Raw genomic sequence first — 20,013 nt, 5'->3', positions numbered from 1 at the left:
TGGGAAAGGGTAGTTAGGTATGGACAGGGCTCCTGTAAAAAAATTGTAAGTATTCTAAGACTGTCTCTTCAGTATCAACAGTGATCATATTTTTAGAAGTCAGTCAGCAGCCAAACCTGGTCGATCATTTTGTGGCTCACTTAAACTTTGCAGTAAGCTACTTAATTCATTTAAGCATTTTCTGATTATCTTTTTTAAAATATATTTTTAATGTTTTAGGAACTTTATATGTATATGACTTAAATATATTGTTTTTCTATAGCTTTATCTGTAGCTTTCAAAGAAAAAAAATTACAACTTACGTACACAAAACACTTGAAGAACTTTGGGAAAGGAAGAATTTAAGTTCCAAAATAAATCGACTATTTACTTTACATGTAAATTATAATAAAGTGCTTTTATTCATGTAAATACATGTTAATATTATATGCTACAAAAACGTGATAGCAAGATCACATGGTTATGGAAAAGAATGTAAAATATTGGAATATCAAATTTTTAAATGTTCATTTATCATATCAGTATTCAAACTTTGTTTTAAAGCTACTCACCCCATAACGGATCTTAAAGCATTTCCCAAAGACAATGTGCTTTGGGTAGAATGGACTGCTCCAGATGAATCTGTAAACAGATATATACTTGAGTGGTGTGTGTTATCAGATAAATCGCCCTGTATCCCAGACTGGCAACAAGAAGATGGTACTGTACATCGCACCTATTTAAGAGGTATACCTGGCTACAAACATTTAAGTTGCTGTCCTTTTTCTAGCTCTTCAGACAGATTTTTCTTTTACATATTCTTTTCTGCTTTGTGGTCCATTGAAAAGATACCCAGTTTATCATAGTTGCTAGTTACGTCTTGTGTACTAGATTTGTGACTTTCAGCAAGCCACACTTAACCTCTCTAAACTTCAGCCTGTTTATGGACTAAGTGGGGTTAATACTATCTTCTTGTAATATTCCACTGTTGTTTTGATCATCAAAGGAATGTTCACAAAACTAAAGTAAGATAAATACAAGATAATTCAACCTCTGTTGCTAATAGTATCTCTGTACCTTATTAAATTCCCTCATCCTTTAATGAGAAAATATTTTCCCTGAGCATCTAGATGGCTTATTAACTTCTTATAGCTGTTGAAGAAGCGAAGCAGAACTAGAACTTAGATTTCCTTGTCTTTTAAACTGCAAGTACTAATGAAGGACAGAAAGTAATGTATTATAGAGCTCCAAAATGGGTTGCTCTCATTTTGTAAGATTCTACTTATCAAGTGATACAACAACTTTAAAGAGAAAACAAAGCATTCAGTTTGTATATGTGTAAAGAAGGAAAACCATTAGAATACAGCTTCAAATAATATGATTAATCAGAGAAAACATGTTAACAAAGATATACCATATATCTTTATATATAGCCATAAACTTAATGAGCTTTATTCATAATATAGGCTGTTTGGCCCTCATTAACCTATTATTTAATATATAGTTTTACTAATCCTGGTTGTCTAGTTTATCAACCTTATCCAAATAAAAGCAAGGTGGAGCTAGAGAGGAGATAGATTGATAATAACTGGACAATAGGAACTTGTACTATAGCATAGCATAGGCTCTGGAGACCTTCAGGTTTTGCAGGTATCCCCACATAGCTCAGTAGGCCTGATAAAACATCACTGTATTACAGCAGAATATAAAAATACTGTCTTCTTGATAGTATTGAATCATCAAGAAAATTACTCTTTAAGAAATCGAAAAAGCGTATGTCACTTCATGCATAATAGTTAAGGAAATGTAATTCTTATTGAAAGTATAAACTTCAGTATAACAAAAAGAAACTTTTTGCTGTTGCGTGCTGAAGGGATAGATAGATTGCTTTGTTAATCTGGAGAGATTATAAATAAAGGAAACATTTAAGATAATTTTTTCTTTTAAAATTATGTTACTTTCTGGGAGAAGTAACACTAATTCTTTTTTTCCCAGTCACCTGACAAACCACAGCCATTAGCGCTTTCCCTAGCTCTGATTAGTGACATCTTGCACTTAGGCAGTTCTCAGAGAAGTAGGTAAAATGTACAAAAATTGCCAAACTCTAAGGAAGACCCAGGATAATTTGAGATCAGTGTTTTATAAATCCTGAATATAAATGCAATCATTACTTTTATTGACAGTATAAATATTTTTTATTCACTGTATTGGCAATAAAAGTAACCTTTTATTTTCAAACAGTTTTATTCTGTTAAGCTTGAATCCAGTAAACAAAAGGCAATGCTTACTTTAAAAGTTGCAGTTTTAAAAAAAGGAAAGTTCAGTGGTAATAATTTCATAATGTATGCAAACGTCAAATCATTATTTAGTATACCTGAAATATGTTGTTCATCAACTATATTTCAATTTTTAAAAATGAATAAAAATAAAGTTCAGTGGTCATGAAATTATAATGTAAAAGTAAGTAATGGAATTAATTAGGTTTTTTTCACTATAGGGAAAAAAATGCTTAATCCACTATTCTTACTTTAGGAAACCTAGCAGAGAGCAAATGTTATTTGATAACAGTCACTCCAGTGTATGCTGATGGACCAGGACTCCCCGAGTCTATAAAGGCATACCTTAAACAAGCTCGTAAGTCCAGACCTATTTTCTTTGAAAAATGTTGTTTTTTAACTAACAAAGACATTTTATCCCTTTTAAATAAGGATATGTCTTACTATGTTCAAATAATTTCATGATAATGAAATTTTACGAAGTCTTAATGATTTACTAAATTCTAATGATTTTCATTTGGTAAATACCCTATTCTGTTTCAGCACCTTCCAAAGGACCTACTGTCCGGACAAAAAAAGTGGGGAAAAATGAAGCTGTCTTAGAGTGGGACCAACTTCCTGTTGATGTTCAGAATGGATTTATCAGAAATTATACTATATTTTATAGAACCATCATTGGAAATGAAACTGGTAATAAAACTATATCAGCTATTAAGAATCAGGTGTTTTTTCTTAAGCTTTTAAATACTAATTTGTCTCACCTTCTTGTGTTATACATCTTAGTATAGCATATTATCCTCAGAAAAGAGATACCTGAGAATATGCTTTATGGTTGCTTTCATGGTCCTATTAAAGAAACATTGTTTTCTAGTAAAATATGTTTTAAGACACTCACAATGTCAAATATAGGCCAAACCAAGCAAGAGTAGTTGAATAAAGCACACTTATTGATTTCTTCCAGCTGTGAATGTGGATTCTTCACACACAGAATATACGCTGTCCTCTTTGACTAGTGACACTTTGTATATGGTACGAATGGCAGCATATACAGACGAAGGTGGAAAGGATGGTCCAGAATTCACTTTTACTACACCAAAGTTTGGTAAGAAATAATGATGTTTGATCTTTCTTCTTTTCTTTTTTCTTTTTAAAATTTAATCAGACTAAAAATGGGCTTAGTTTATATGCTAAAATTTTGTTTAAAGTGCATCTTTGGATTCATATAAATGAAGTGTTCATAAATTATGATTTTTATATTGTTGTTTATCTGGTTTTGGTTATTTCTTTACAGAAAATTTTTTCCTTACTTTTTTGTTGTTTCTTTAATTGTCTCTGACTGATTTCACTTGTACTCTGTAAATCCCAAAAGAATCGTGTATCTTTCTAAATGAGTTTACTTTTTCACTGGCAAAGCTTGGATGTGGTCTCTTTCTTCACTTGTTCTTCCTCTTACGGGCAGGTTGCTGTAAAGACTAGTCCACCCTTGAAGTCTCATTTCCATACCTCCAGCTCAGTCTTTAACCTGCTCAAACCAGGCTTCCAACCCACCACTCCACTGAAACCTCTCTAGTGTCACTCACAGAAGACCCCTTACTTGTCCTATCCAATGCATGCTTTTTAGTCATCTTTTTTTTCCTACGCTTCCCAGCATTTGACCCTGTTGGCCTGTTCATCCTTGAAACTGTCTCTTCCCTTCGTTTGTTTTTCTAACAGCACTCTCCTGAGTCTCCTCCCTGTCTGGTACTTTCTTCTTGGTCTCTTTTAAATGCTCTATATTCTCCAGAGCACTGTTCTTGGCACTGTTTTCTGATTTGCCTATTCAAATTCCCTGCCTATGACTTCAGCCATCCTCTCTTCCCTTCTCAAATACATTTTTCCTTCTTTGTTCCATGCCACAACCCTTTGCCAAAGCCAGAAATTTAGGTGCAATTGTAGTAAGTTTCTTCATATCTTTTTCACTTACATAAACCAAGTATCAGGTCCAGTAGATCATGCCTTCTAATTACTGCTTGTGCATGTGCTTTCATAATCTCTTTCTTTGACCCTAAACTTCTTGTCATTTTCCCCACCTTTTTGTCTTTTCCCAGTATGTGGCCCTATACCTTTTCTTGTTTTGGCTATTCCTGTAGCCTCCCTAAAGCAGACTTAAACTGCATTCTTTCCTGTATCTACTACATTTTGAATCATTATAGAAATTACCTTATTTTATTGTAATTGTATTTGTAACACCCACACCCAAGCACCAAGATCTGTGAGTGATAAATAATAAGCTGTTTATCATATAAATAAATAAATCATTCAACCATATTCCTCATTGGTTGAATGATTGCTGAGAGAGCAAATAAGTAGATAAGTGACTACATAAGATGGATATTAAAAGATCCTGAGCTTTGCTGTGATGGCCAATAATAAATATAGGCTATGGGATAAGATTTGTGGTGACATGTTTTGTAGAATATATATGTAACAAATACAGGTTTCCCCCACCATCCAAAAGTAGAGCATTCCTATGAAACCTCTCATAAGCCAAAGTGGTATAGAGCAAAGAGTATTCCCCACTTTTGGAAAGTTCACATTATGCCACTTCACTTTCACAAAAGACCTATGTTAGTACGCTAACAAGCTTTTTTCATAAATTTATTTCTGTTAGCAAAAACAGACATTAATGTAATTTATGAAAAAAGCTTGTACTATACTCATGTAGGTCTTTCCTGAAAGTGAAGTGGCATAATGTGAACTTTCCAAAAGTGGGGGGATACCTGTAATATTTGAAATAAAACTTTGTGCCATGATCTTTAAAAAATAGTAATAATAAACTTTAAAAATATTATCCTGATTATAAAAATAGTGTTCATTATAAGGAATTTAGACTATACAGTAAAATACAAAGAGGAAGAAAAATCACTCCTGATCCCTCATCCAAAATAATCTCAACATATTTATATATCCTTCTAGTCTTTTCTGTGCATACATTTTTTTCCAAAAACGAAATCATACTTATTACTTCATCATCTGCTTTTTCCTCTGGCCTATCTATTGTTGTATGGATTCATTATGGCTACTTCACATGGCATGGAATTTGCTCCCAAGGACCATATAGCTTAGTTGAAGAAATATGGTACAAGTAAACAAAACAGAGAGACATTTGAGCCATGTAGATAGTAAATAGAGCAGAAATTTAAAGATATCTGAAGTGGGGAGTTTTACCTTTGAAGATTTTGTGGGGAAGACAATACTTGAGCCTTGAAGTTAAGATGTGGACAGATAGGAAGAAGAAGGCATCTTAGTTCAGCATGAGCAAAGGCCCAAGGCATGAAAACATAGTAAGCAGAAGTTCAGCACCAATAAAGGAGAGGATCTTCCTGAATTTGATTTGGCATATGTATGAGAACCTTAGCATTCAGGAATTAATATTTTCCAACCTATAGTTTATTCCTGAGACTTTATCTGATTTCTTGGTTCCTATCATGCTTTGTAGGAGGTAAAGTTACTTACAAAGGGATGCGTGTGGTGGAAAGATAAGACTAAGTGAATACTGTATTACTGTAGTACTACTTTCATACTACTTTTTCCTGTAAAAGACTAGTTACAGGGGGCTGGAGGAGTTAACCAGAAACAACCATAGGTAAATCATTAAAAAAATCTCTAGGGCTTCCCTGGTGGCGCAGTGGTTGGGAGTCCGCCTGCCGATGCAGGGGACGCGGGTTTGCGCCCCGGTCCGGGAGGATCCCATATGCCGCGGAGCGGCTGGGCCCGTGAGCCATGGCCGCTGAGCCTGCGCGTCCGGAGCCTGTGCTCCGCAACGGGAGAGGCCCGCATACCGCAAAAAAAAAAAAAAAAAAATCTCTAATATAAATTGTCCCAATTAGTGATTCATTTGATTAATAAGTCCTCTTTTATTTTTTTATACATCTTTATTGCAGTATAATTGCTTCACAATACTGTGTTAGTTTCTGTTGCACAACAAAACGAATCAGCCACATGCATATACTTGTCCCCATATCCCCTCCCTCTTGAGCCTCCCTCCCCTCCTCCCTATCCCACCCCTCTAGGTCATTGCAGAGCACTGAGCTGATCTCCCTGTGCTATGCGGCTGCTTCCCACCAGCCAACTATTTTACGTTCAGTAGTGTATATATGTCGATGCTACTCTCACTTCACCCCAGCTTCGCCCTCCCACCCCATGTCCTCAAATCCACTTTCTATGTCTACCTCTTTATTCCTGCTGTGCAACTAGGTTTATCAGTACCATTTTTTTTTTTAAGAATCCATATATATGCATTGGCATACAGTATTTGTTTTTCTCTTTCTGACTTATTTCACTCTGTATGACAGCCTCTAGGTCCATCCACCTCACTACAAATAACTCAGTTTCATTTCTTTTTATGGCTGAGTAATATTCCATTGTATATATGTGCCACATCTTCTTTATCCATTCATCTGTCAGTGGACATTTAGGTTGGTTCCATGTCCTGGCTATTGTAAATAGTGCTGCAGTGAACATTGTGGTACATGTCTCTTTTTCAATTACAGTTTTCTCAGGGTATATGTCCAGTAGTGGGATTGCTGGGTCATATGGTAGTTCTATTTTTAGTTTTTTAAGGAACCCCCATACTGTTTTCCATATTGGTTGTATCAATTTACATTCCCACCAACAGTTCAGGAGGGTTCCCTTTTCACCACACCCTGTCCAGCATTTACTGTTTCTAGATTTTTGATAATGGCCATTCTGACCGGCGTGAGGTGACCCCTTATTGTAGTTTTGATTGCAGATAGGGATTCATGTGGTATTTAGGAATCTCAGGCTTGCTGCGTTTTAGATATTATTCCTACTTCTGCCACTCCTTGTGCCTGTTAAGATTCTCCTAAAATTCTTAGCCCTATGTTAGATTTATCATCTTTTTGAAAATAGTAAATAACTATTAAAAATTTTGCCTGAATTTCACATTTTTATTCCTTATAGAAGATTACATTTATAGTGCAATTATTGAGATTGTTTAAAGCTTTTCCAGGGACTTCCCTGGTGGCGCAGTGGTTAAGAATCCACCTGCCAATGCAGGGGACACAGGTTCGATCCCTGGTCCAGGAAGATCCCACATGCCGCGGAGCAGCGAAGCCCGTGCGCCACAACTACTGAGCCTGCGCTCTAGAGCCTGTGTGCCACAACTACTGAAGCCTGCATGCCTAGAGCCCGTGCTCTGCAACAGGAGAAGGCACCACAATGAGAAGCCTGCGCACCACAACAAAGAGCAGCCCCCGCTCACAGCAGCTAGAGAAAGCCAGCACGCAACAACAAAGACCCATCGCAGCCAAAAATTAATTAATTTTAAAAAAGAAAAAACTTTTCCAATTCTACCCATTAGTTCTAGAACTCAGAGATAAGCTTTTGCTAAGATTCTGCTGAGTGCAGACCGAAATAAAATAAATAGGTTTGAAAGCTCTTACCAGGTAGATAGATTATCTATCCAATAAACTGAACTAATCAATTTATTCCCCCAGCCAACATATATTTTATGCATACTATGTGGTCAGGTTACTGTGTAAGGTGTAAGTAGCTAGGATATGATTTACCAAGGGGGAAGGGAGGGGGGAGAGAAACACCTTTAAGTTTGAAAAGGTTGTAAAAAAATATTAGGATGGCATTTCATCTTTTCAACAGTAATCTGGTTGGGAAGTTGCATAATTTCTCTTTAGCATATGTGTCAACAGTTATTTTCTTTCTTTCCCCTTTCTTTTTCTTTAGCTCAAGGAGAAATTGAAGCTATTGTTGTACCTGTTTGCTTAGCATTCCTATTGACAACCCTTTTGGGAGTATTATTCTGCTTTAATAAGCGAGACCTGTAAGTACCCATATTCATAATTTTGCCTTTTCCCCCACTTTTATTGATCTATAATTTACATGCAGTGAAATTCATCCATCTTAAGTGTACAGTTTAATGAATTTTTGTAACTGTATATAGATGTATAACTACCACCACACTCAAGATAGAGAACATTTCCATCACTCTAAAAAGTTTCTTCATTCTGCTTTGTACTGTGTCCTCTCCCTCAGCCCCTGGCCGCAGCAATCACTGATCTACTTTCTCTGGTTGCAGTTTTACCTTTTCTGGGATTTCACATATATGGAATCAAACAACATGTAATTTTTTGTGTTTGATGTCTTTCACTTGACATATTTTTGAGATTCATCCATGTTGCATAAATTAGTATTTTTCTTTTTATTGCTGAATAGTATTCTATAGTATAGAGATATCAAAATTTGTTTACCTGTACACCTATTATGAAAGTTTAGGTTGTTTCTTTGATTTTTGGCTGTGATGAATAGCTAAAATATGTATGTGTTGTTATGAACATTCACATACAGATCTTTGTGTGACGATATATTATCATTTATCTTGAGTAAATACTTAGTAGTGAGATTGCTGGGTCATACAGTAAGTGCATATTTAACTTTATAAGAAGCTGTCAAACTGTTTTCCAAAGTGTTTGTACCATCTTGTATTCCCAAGAGCAATGTGAGCGTTCCATTTGTTCCATATCATCCTCAATTCTTGGTACTGACAAGGTTTTTAATTTTAGCTATTCTTTCTCATGGGTTTGTAGTGCTATCTCATTGTGGTTGTAACTTCTGTTTCCATGATAACTAGTAATAGATCTTTTCATGTGCTACCTATACATCTTCTTTTGTGGTGTGTCTTTTGAAATCTTTGGCCCATTTTTAAATTGGGTGATTTGTCTTGTAAATATTGAGGTTTAAGAGTTCTTTATATATCTGGTTACAAACTTTTTGTCAAATATATGTTTTGCAAATTCTGAACTGTGGCTTGCCTTTTTATTCTCTTAACTGTGACTTTAGAAAAGCAAAAGTTTAATTTTGATCAAGTCCATTTTATCAGGGTTTTTTTTTTAATGGTTCTTGCTTTTTATGTCCTGTTTAAGAAATCTTTGCCTAACCCAGTGTCACAAATATGTTCTCCTATATTTTCCTCTAGAAGTTTAATCATTTTAGCTCTGTGCTGTGATCTATTTAGAATAAATTTTTGTGCATGTTGTGAAGTCAGGGTCAAAGTTTTTTTCCATAGATATCTAGTCATTCCCAGCATCATTTATTGAAAAGGCTATCTTTTCCTATTGAATTATCTTGCCAAAATCAATTATCCATATAAGTCTGGATCTGTTTGTGGACTCTCAATCCTGTTCCATTGTTCTATATGTCTATTCATCCTGATAACACGTGGTCTTGATTTATTATAGCTCTATAGTAAGTTTTGAGACCAGGTGGTAGAATTCCTCCAATATTTTTTTTCAAAATTATTTTTGCTAGGTTCTTTGCCTTTTCATATAAATTTTAATATCAGCTTATAAATTTCCTTTAAAAATCTGTTAGAATTTTTATTGGAATTTTATTGAATCTGTCCATCAGTTTAGGGTAAAAGGCAATCTGAACATGAGTTCACATGTTCATTAGTCAAATAAATCTTTCAGTACGTGAATGTGGTATATCTCTACACTTATCTTGGTTCCTTTTGCAATGTTTTGTAGTTTTCAGGCCTTGCACATCTTATGTTAAATTTATTCCTTCCTAAGTGTTTTTTTTCCTATGTGCTATTATAAATAGAATTTCAAATTTTTTACTTTCTAATTGTTCATTGCTAGTATATTGAAAAGTGCAATTGATCTTGTAAATATATTGGTCTTGTATACTGAGATCTTCATAAATTAATTTAGTCACTTTTTGGATTTTCAACATGCACAGTCATGCTGCCTGCAAGTAAAGATTCCAGTCTTTATACTTTTAGTTCTTTTCATCATTGTACTGGCTAAGACCTTCAGTACTATGTTGAATAGAAGTAAGAGCCAACATCTTTCCATTATTCCCAATCTTAGGCGAAAAAACGTTCAGTCTACACCATTGCATGTTATATTAGCTGTAAGTTGAGGAAGTTCTTATATTTATGTTTTGCTAAGAGTTTTTGTCATGAATGGATATTGAATTTTGTCAAATGCTTTTTCTGCATCTGTTGAGATGAGCTTATGATTTTTCTCCTTTCATAAATATGAATTTTATTCATTGATTTTCAGGTGTTATACCTTGCATCCCTTGGATTTTGCTAGATTCGGTGTGTTAATTTTTGCATTTTTATGTTCATGAGTGATAATTGGTTTGTCCTTTTTGTGGTGTCATTGTGTAGTTTTAGACTCAGGGTAATACTAATTATCTCATAAAATGAATGGCCTCAGGACATATTACCTCTATTTTCTGGGAGAGTGTGTAGGGTTGGTATTATTTCCTCTTTAAATGTTTGATAGAATTCACAAATGAAGCCATCTGGGCCTGCTGTTTTCTTTGTGGGGAGGTTTTTAATTAAAAATTGAATTTCTTACAAGTATAGGGCTATTGAAGTTTTCTTTTTCAATCTGTTTTGGTAATTGGTGTCTTACAAGGGATTCATCCATTTTTTCTTTTTGGTTGGTCAGTTCATTTAGGTTGTTAACGTTATTGCTTTTTATATTATGTCCAGATTTCATAGTTGTTCCTGCAGGACAGTCTGTTAGGATCTTATTACTCATCTTTATTTGAACTTATTCTCAAGATGACTCATTTCCTGTGTACCTGTGTACACTATGGACCTCTAATGTTGGGCTAGGGACTGTATTATGGTAAACATATTTAAATAGATTTTTTATGATGGGGGATATCCTGAATTTATTGTTAGCCTTTTCTTCCTTGTGAAAAATCAAATTTATCTTGTACCAATGTGAAAATTGAACATTTTTGGGGTTTTGTTTTGGGGAGAGAAGGTATACCACAATTTTTTGTGACCCTGGCTAAAGTTTTTAAGTGTTATTGTTGTTGTTTGTTTGTTTTAATTTATTTATTTTATTTATTTTTGGCTGCATTGGGTCTTCGTTGCTGCGCACAGGCTTTCTCTAGTTGCGAGCAGGGGCTACTCTTCGTTGCAATGCATGGACTTCTCATTGTGGTGGCTTCTCTTGTTGTGGAGCATGGGCTCTAGGCGCACAGACTTCAGTCGTTGTGGCACGCGGGCTCAGTAGTTGTGGCTCGTGGGCTCTAGAGCACAGGCTCGGTGGTTGTGGCACACCAACTTAGTTGTTCCACAGCATGTGGGATCTTCTCAGACCAGGGCTCGAACCCGTGTCCCCTGCATTGGCAGGCAGATTCATAACCGCTGCACCACCAGGGAAGCCCTTTAAGTGGTTTTTATTGCAGGATTTAATTTCAGAGATTTTTAAAAATTGAATACTGATTACCAGCTTTAGTCTTATAAACAAACAGTTTTTCTTTAAGGATAAAGATCCTTATGCATTTTCAACAGTATTTCTTTTTCTATTGGTTACAAGAAAAATAATGTTTTTGTTAGCTTTGGGATACAGTAGGTATTTTTTGTTTATTTAATTGGTTTGATTCTTAAGATTCTTGGATAATAATGTTTAGAAATAGAGACTATTCATTGTTTATTACATGTGGGTCTACATATGCGATATTTCTTTTCTCTCCAGAATTAAAAAACACATCTGGCCTAATGTTCCAGATCCTTCAAAGAGTCATATTGCCCAGTGGTCACCTCACACACCTCCAAGGGTAAGATAAAATATTTCTGACTTACTTGTAATACACAAGCATATTAGGATATATTGTAGAGTTCAAGCAAAAGATAATCAGACTGAATCGAAAAGTAGATGAAAATAGTACATAAATGAGAATTTTAGTCAAAATTTAATACTTATGTATTCTGGGAGTTTATTATCACCATAGCATATTTGTCCTTATATTCCCAATTCTATTTAGTATACATTAAAAATATTTGATTGAACTTGTAAGTTGAAAACCTATGTTTTAATGCTGCTGTGTGATAACTCTGTTGTAAGGCAAGCATTTTAGATTATATATTAAAATAAAATTTTAAATCTACCATTTTAACATGATTAAATGGCTTCTGGAAACCTACAGTAAATTCCTTGAACGTCCGTAAAGGGGGAATGATTTGTACTTATTATCTTCTGACAGTCCTTTAATTTTAGATTAGCAGATTGACATGTATATCCTATGAAACTTCAGTCATTTGAGTTTGATTTAATAATGTTTTCCTCATTTTTCTATCCAATTAATCCTAGGCTGCCCAGACTAGGCATGAAATATGAAATTTTATTTCTAGACCTTTAAGTTTATCAAAATGTAACACCAACAATATTGACTTAGAATTCTGAGTCATACTTTTTAGAATCATTTCACAATATCCGTGATTCACGTGATTTAATTAGTGATATAGATTATCTCTGCACCATTAAAAGCTACTGAGAAGTTTCAGAGATTCATTACTCTGTGGCTTTAACTAATATGTCATATGTAATTATTTCAGAGTTTCTAAATGAACATGCACCATAGGTAATAATTCATTTTCTCTCTTTCTTAGCATTTTAATTCAAAAGATCAAATGTATCCAGATGGCAATTTCACTGATGTAAGTGTTGTGGAAATAGAAGCAAATGACAAAAAGCCTTTCCCAGAAGATCTAAAATCATTGGACCTATTCAAGAAGGAAAAAATTAATACTGAAGGACACAGCAGTGGTATTGGAGGGTCTTCATGCATGTCATCTTCTAGGCCAAGCATTTCTAGCAGTGATGAAAATGAATCTGCACAGAACACTTCGAGTACTGTCCAGTATTCCACTGTGGTACATAGTGGCTACAGACACCAGGTGCCATCGGTCCAAGTCTTCTCAAGATCCGAGTCCACCCAGCCCTTGTTAGATTCTGAAGAACGGCCAGAAGATCTACAGCTGGTAGATAATGTAGATGGCAGTGACAGCATTTTGCCCAGGCAACAGTATTTCAAACAGAACTGCAGTCAACATGAAACCAGTCCAGATATTTCGCATTTTGAAAGGTCAAAGCAAGTTTCATCAGTCAATGAAGGAGATTTTGTTAGACTTAAACAGCAACAGATTTCAGATCATATTTCACAGCCCTATGGATCTGGGCAGATGAAAATGTTTCAGGAAGTTCCTGCAGCAGATGCTTTTGGTCCAGGCATCGAAGGACAAGTAGAGAGATTTGAAACAGTTGGGATGGAGGCTACAATTGATGAAGGAATGCCTAAAAGTTACTTACCACAGACTGTAAGACGAGGTGGCTACATGCCTCAGTGACGGACTAACTCCTGTTACAACTTTGGAAGTACCTGTAAAGTAAAGCTAAAAGTATTTTATCTGTGATTTCAGATCTTCACTCACTGAAGATGATCATTTGCCCTTAAGGACAAGAAGGTACTGTCCTCCCATGTGGGCTGTTTCCATTCCAGAATATCTGGGATTTGACTTAAAGCACTACATAAACTGACTTCATCCTCCAAATAGCTGAATGACTTTGTGCTGTTTCAGGATGTTTGCACTGAAGAAAAACAAAGCTTGTCTGAAATTTATAAAGTGAAACTTTTGGTTTTGCTATCTAGAAAACAGAGGGTATTCAAATTAAAAGCAGTGGTAAACTTAGTGAGCACAGCTATACTGATTTTAACGAGAATAGTCATCAAATATCAAATCTTGGGGAGAATTAGCATAAAAATTGGGGGAGCAAGATCTAGACCCTCTACTTCAAGTGACAACGTAATTTAAAAAGAGTCCAGATGGTACAACTAATATGAGCCCAGCTTTTGTTGTCTGACAAAAAAAAAAAAAAAATTGGGCTCATTTATAATCATACCAACATATAAAATATTAGTTCTCGTCCATTGGTAATGATGCTGCCAGTTACTGGAGAAAAGGAATTCTGGAGTTTTAACTTGGCAAACTAAAAATATTAATTTTTTAATATTAGACAGTTAAGTAAATTTTCAAACATTTGCTTTCTATCACTATTGACAACCTCCGAAGATCCATTTCACAAACTCAGCAGAGGGTCCAGATAAGAGCTAGGAATGAATGTGACGAACTATCTTAAACATTTAAAAAATCCTTTGCCATTTATAAAGGCTTAAATTGTTAACACTTTTCTGTACATGTATATAAACATTATTGACCCTTCTTGTTATGACGTCAGAGAATTTGGTTGATGAGGCACTTTATACAGTATGTCTTCACCTTAAAATGTGTTTTGATTTAATATGCTTTGTTTTTTAAGTAGGCCAAGACTGAGTTTTTTCTTTCTTTCTAGTAGGTGTTTGAAGCAGACTAATAAGTTAAGAAGACTTGGGCAATACTCACCAAAACAAACAAAGCACCACCCCAAAAATGTACATATTGATCTTAGGAAATCTCGCAGTTAGCAAATATCCTTATTGTAGAGGCACTTAATGAAGAGAGAGTATTTTAATGTCTGCCTGTTCTGAGGTAGGTGGAACTTAGTTCTACATGATGATTTAGGAATATTTTAAACCTTTTCCCACATGTTCTGTTCTTCAGGGGAAAAGTGAGTTGGGCTTCCAGAGTTTAGCACTAAACTCACTTTCGCATTTATGTTATTCCCTACCCACCACGTTTGACGAGGAGGCAGGGGCTAAAAACTAGGAGCTGAGTAAGTAAGAAGAAATTGTCATGTGGTTGACTACTGCTGTCAAGTAAGTTTGTGTTGTTTTTCTGTCATATTTAATTTACAGAAACCAAGCCAACTTAAAATAGTTTGTAGAGGTTACTGAAGAATAAAAGGCTGAGAAAAATTAGTACACATTTACAGTTGAGATGTAATTCGACTCATTACTGTCTCAATATTGTTCGCATTAGACTTGCTGTTATGCTTTATCCCTTGTATTCTTGCCTGATACTTTTCAGAGTTCTTTCTCATATATGGTCTTTGCGAGACAGAGCAGATGCTTTATTCTGATATATCCTGTTCTACTTTAGGCAAAACCAACATGAGATTGGTAGAATGTCAGAATCAGTAGTAGATGAGGAAAATTAGGCACAGACAGGTCAGGTTGGAACAGAGAGACCCCAAACTCACACACACTACACACTACAAGGTAATAAGCATTACCACCGTTTAAGTTGGTTATCAAAGGCTGGTCCAAATCAGGACAGGATTTATCTTGCTAAATGTCAACAAATTTATATTTATTACATTTTTCATTTCCTCAAAATAAGTAGTCATGTTGTTATAACCATGTTTAGCTCTAACCTTCCTCCTAACAAATAGCAGTGTTGTGGAGAACATTTTAGTGTGGAGATTGTACATGGGAGGTGGGCAGTTATAAAATGTGAACTCATGATCTCTGGGAATCAGAACAAATAGTTATTTAAGAAAGGACATCATATAAGCAAATTTGTATGTTGAAACTTGTGTAGAACATGGTGCAGTGAGTGAATGCCCCCCCAGCCACAAAAGCACTTTAGGCATATTAAATGGATATAGTTACTGTGCAAAAATTCATTCAGGAAATAAATATATTTATGTAATATACATCTTTGCCCCCAAAAAGAAAAGCAATCATGAAACTTAAGTACAAAATTACTTTCATAAGGCATGTCTTAGAATAATCTGTCTTGATATATGTAAATTATATTTTAGGTAGGCCCAGAAACAAATCCAGTTAATTTATGTGAAAATTAGACTATGTTTAAGATAGTGGATAAACTACTCATTAAATATATAGTATCCAAAAATTTGATGCAGTTGCCCTCTTGTAAGACTAAAAAAATAATAAGCATATGTTACATGTGTTGTTATTGTAATTTGATTGTTACTGGTGTCTTTGGTATCCTACCCTCATCCTTCATAAAGGCATGAGGCTAAATAACTGTTGGAAAACTATCAGACTTCAAACCCACTAAAATCTAAAAGTTTAATTCTTTTTTAACATGGATCATTCAGCACTAGGGAACATACCCAACATGTGACCAGAAGCAAGGGAAAAAGCAGAATCATTCACATGTTTTGTGTTCACATCTGTTCTGTGCCTAGTTGTTTGTTTAATTTCAACCTTTTTCTTTGATAAGAGATTTTTTTTTACACACGAAGTCATCCAAGACCCTAGTTTATTGTGAAGTTAAGGGTTAATGAAGTGGAAATATACTTTTAAAACATATATTTATGAAAAGTCAAATTTAAAGTGGAACATCTAAAATAGCACTATAAATAGAAATCAAATTTAAAAGATGTCTTTTTTCTACTCACGTAGTTTAGTTAAAATCATGACATAAATTTAGAAATAGAATAACTATATAGTAGAATTCCCTAAAATATTTCTGTTAACTGGCATGTACTGACCAACTATAAATTAAGTAGGAGAACTCTTCCTAGTCTATTCCGTTATATTCCACACCAACCTCCTCCTCTCTTTGGTGTTAGGAACAAATTTCTATACCATACATTTCTGTTTCAGTAGTTTTTTTGTTGAAATGGGTAAAGTGTCAAAATAATAAGCTACATAAAACTTAAAGTTCAATTGTTTAAAAATATTGGGATAGCTTTCTGTTGGAGGTCGTGTTAGATTCTATTGCCCAGGTAAGATTACTTTAAAAATTTCTTTGCACTTTTGTAAATTAAAAGAATATGAAGCCATAAAATGGCAAGATATTTAGGTTTAAGAAATTTTAAACTAGCAAACTTACAGCCTAATTCTATAAACTGGTCTTTGGTAGCCGTTCCTTTTCAGGTTATTTATAAACAGAATTTAGATGTATGTCAAAACAAAACTTTCCAAAGCTAAATGTAGTATCTTTTGGGTTAATCTATTTTTTTTCATTGTATATACTACTTGTATGTGTATTCCCACGATATTCTAATATACATTGCATTAAAAATAAAAAGGCAGCTCTGGATGAGCTCTTCTGTTACCTATTTCTAAATTTTTTAATAAGGCTTTTTGTAGTCAGTTCCTTAAAACGGGTTAAACTTCATTACACAGTTCTTTAAAGTTGATAGATCATGATGAAAATGAATTTAAGGCCAACGGTGATAGATGTTACAGACCTTTTATCCCTTAAACATAAGCTTTGAGAATGATAACTACATGCTTCAGATGCTGTTACATGAATATCAAAATGTGATGTGTCAGAAATAAAGGGATAGTTTAAAGGTGGATATTTGAAAATTCTTTAGTCTTAGTCTCTCTCTCTCTATATATATATATATTGAATAGTATACTCTAAAAATAAGTGTGCAATTTGCTAGTACTACAGTACAGTGAGTAGCATTAGGTATGTCTCCTATTTATACCCTATGTCCCATTTAATTGTAAGTGCAATCCTTTTAAGTTCACTTGCTCTTCTACCCCGACCTAATCTAACTTCATATAGAAGGCTTGTCTAGAAAGACTATTGTATGTATTTTCACTTTTGCACAGTGAATTGCATGTGCAACTTGTAACCACAGCTATTGTTTTTATGTTGACATAACTCTAAATGTTCTCTTATATATCAGCTCGCATCCTTTAAGTAAATTTAATAAATTCTTAACTCAGTTTTTTTCTGGGTGTGGTCACTACCAGATGTCATTAAACATAATGTTTAAGGTAACAGGATTTATCATTACTGGTGTTGGGCCTTTGTGTAAACTAGGTGCTTTTTGAGGGTTCTGTGGCTTTTTAAATGCTCATTTAGCATAATGGATAGGGTTTAGAAGAAAATCAATACCCTGTCTCGGCCTTAATAAATACAGACTTGGAGGTGGCAAATTCATTTACCATTTTTCTGGATTTACTGAGATGATTTCTGGAATCCCAGCATCTTACCTCCCAATGGATATTTTTTAACTGGGTTGCCAGGGGACCAACCAAGTACAGAGGTGCTTACTAGAGTCTTGTCACAGTGAGGCGCGAAGCGGGTTGACCCATAGCATCCCACTGCTGCCCCCTGAGGTTGCTGAGTAGTAGTGTATGAAAGTAACAGCTCCACCTGGAAGGAAATCCGAACTACTAGATTTGTGTCTTCACACTGTGCTTTTATCTTAAATATGCAGTAAATGAAAAATCCACAAACACACAAGTTAACTTCATCCCTTCACATATATACTAAAGGTTGTAGAAATAGCGTCTTGGCTTTGGGCTATGTGTTTGTTTAAAGTCTTTGGCTGTGGCTCTTAGAGGCTCAGCCTGACTTCTTTGTGGTACCTCTTGTCTTACGCTAATTTATATTATGCATCCAATCCATCCTACTGCAAAAAGATAACAGAGTTCCCTCGGCATTCAGTTTCCCTAGCCCAGAGACACAGAAACAATTTTAACTTCTGGTTTAAACTTTTTTCTTTTTAAATTAATATAAAACATTCCTTCCATGCTTTCAAAATATAAACAAGAGGACAACAAACTGTGCTCTTACATAGATGTTTAAGTCTAGTTAAACATGCTCTGGTTACTTAATAGAGTACAGAAGAGAAGGAGAAAAAGAGACCTGAGGTGGAAAGAGAAGGAAGTGTGGAGAAGCAGAGGGAAGCAGGTAGTGAGTGACCCCAGGTCAACAGCCCATGCCCCCATTGCTGCTCCTTTAGGTTGGCTGCTGGCCAACCTAGAAAGACCTTCAAAAGGCTACTTGGTTCCTCAACAGCTTAAAACAGTTCTATCTACTCTGAGGGAGAAAAACCTACCTTTAAATTCAAAGTTCAAAATTTTTTAGATTATAGTTATTTTTTCCCAATTGCTAAAGGTTTCAAACATGGGAAGGCATAGCTTAGTTTTAGAAATCTCTGGACATTCAAAACCCAATTCTTTTACATTTATCCCTTGTGACTCTGGTTTTGTCGTTTTACATGTCAGAAAAGTATAACTAGAATTGTCTTTTCTCATTCTTGAACATTTTTTAAAAAACATTAAATGGCTTTTATTTATACATTTATGCATTTGTTGAAATTAGAATCCTTCCAGGATAATGTGGTGAGATACATAGTGGGAATCCTCACACACAAAAATAAAAGGGGAAAAAGAAGACAACTCAGATCAAGCATTTCTCGCTCCGGCTACCTCATCAGCTAGGGCTGTGGATGGTCCTTTTGATAGAGTGGCCAGATTAACCAAGCGGTCAAAAGTGATTTATTCCCCAGAGCACTGCTTCAAACACTGAATGAGATCCCACCCCTTGACTCAGTCCAGGCTTCCTTTGCTAGAAGAATCTTTTTTTTTAGCATCTTTATTGGAGTATAATTGCTTTACATTGTTGCGTTAGTTTCTGCTTCCTAACAGTGAAATCAGCTATACGTATACAGATATCCCCATATCCCCTCCCCCTTGCGTCTCCCTCCCACCCTCCCTATCCCACCCCTCTAGGTGGTCACAAAGCACCGAGCTGATCTCCCTGTGCTATGCGGCTGCTTCCCACTAGCTATCTATTTTACATTTGGTAGTGTATATATGTCAGTGCCACTCTCTCTGCTAGAAGAATCTTAACGGTTAAAGATAAAACTCATAAGTACACACCTGGATCCTGTCCTTATAGGAAATTGTTTTCCCTACAGTTTTGGCTGAAGTCAGAAAAAGCCTGTTGACTAGTGGTAGCTTTTAAATGAATTAATGTCAACTTCTCTGGAACTGGTTCTGTACGCTTCCAGAAAGGGGATCATGGTTTTAAATGAATGGCCTGAGAGAGAATATTTAAGTAAAAAGGTACTCTAAGGCACTGAGATTCTGACCACAGAAAGAACTCTGCAGGAACATTTAAAGAATGAAATAGCAGGGACTCCCCTGGTGGCTCAGTGGATAAGACTCCACACTCCCTGGTCAGGGAAGCAGATCCCACATGCATGCCGCAACTAAGAGTTTGCGTGCCACAACTAAGGAGCCCAAGTGCTGCAACTAAGGAGCCTGGGAC

The 20,013-nt window shown here is 35.3% G+C and overlaps 1 protein-coding gene across 3 annotated transcripts in view; it reads left to right on the top strand.

Moving 5' to 3' along the window:
- IL6ST (interleukin 6 cytokine family signal transducer) overlaps positions 1–17,675 on the top strand; it is a 49,531-nt gene extending 31,856 nt beyond the window's left edge. For 2 of the 3 annotated variants that reach the window (XM_019930034.3, XM_033852873.2), the window contains 7 exons: positions 544–726; positions 2,512–2,613; positions 2,799–2,945; positions 3,217–3,357; positions 7,998–8,094; positions 11,777–11,858; positions 12,691–17,675. In XM_019930034.3, the coding sequence (XP_019785593.1) occupies positions 544–726; positions 2,512–2,613; positions 2,799–2,945; positions 3,217–3,357; positions 7,998–8,094; positions 11,777–11,858; positions 12,691–13,428 (1,490 nt within the window). In that variant the 3' untranslated portion in view covers positions 13,429–17,675. The remainder of the gene's footprint in view (positions 1–543; positions 727–2,511; positions 2,614–2,798; positions 2,946–3,216; positions 3,358–7,997; positions 8,095–11,776; positions 11,859–12,690) is intronic. The other variant, XM_073802126.1, reaches the window with a different exon arrangement.
- The last annotated feature ends 2,338 nt before the right edge of the window (positions 17,676–20,013 follow it).

This window comes from Tursiops truncatus, chromosome 3, assembly GCF_011762595.2.
Source record: "Tursiops truncatus isolate mTurTru1 chromosome 3, mTurTru1.mat.Y, whole genome shotgun sequence".
In the NCBI taxonomy this organism is placed as follows: domain Eukaryota; kingdom Metazoa; phylum Chordata; class Mammalia; order Artiodactyla; family Delphinidae; genus Tursiops; species Tursiops truncatus.
The sequence above is the reverse complement of the archived record's forward strand: the minus strand, read 5'-3'. Positions and strand labels throughout refer to the sequence as shown.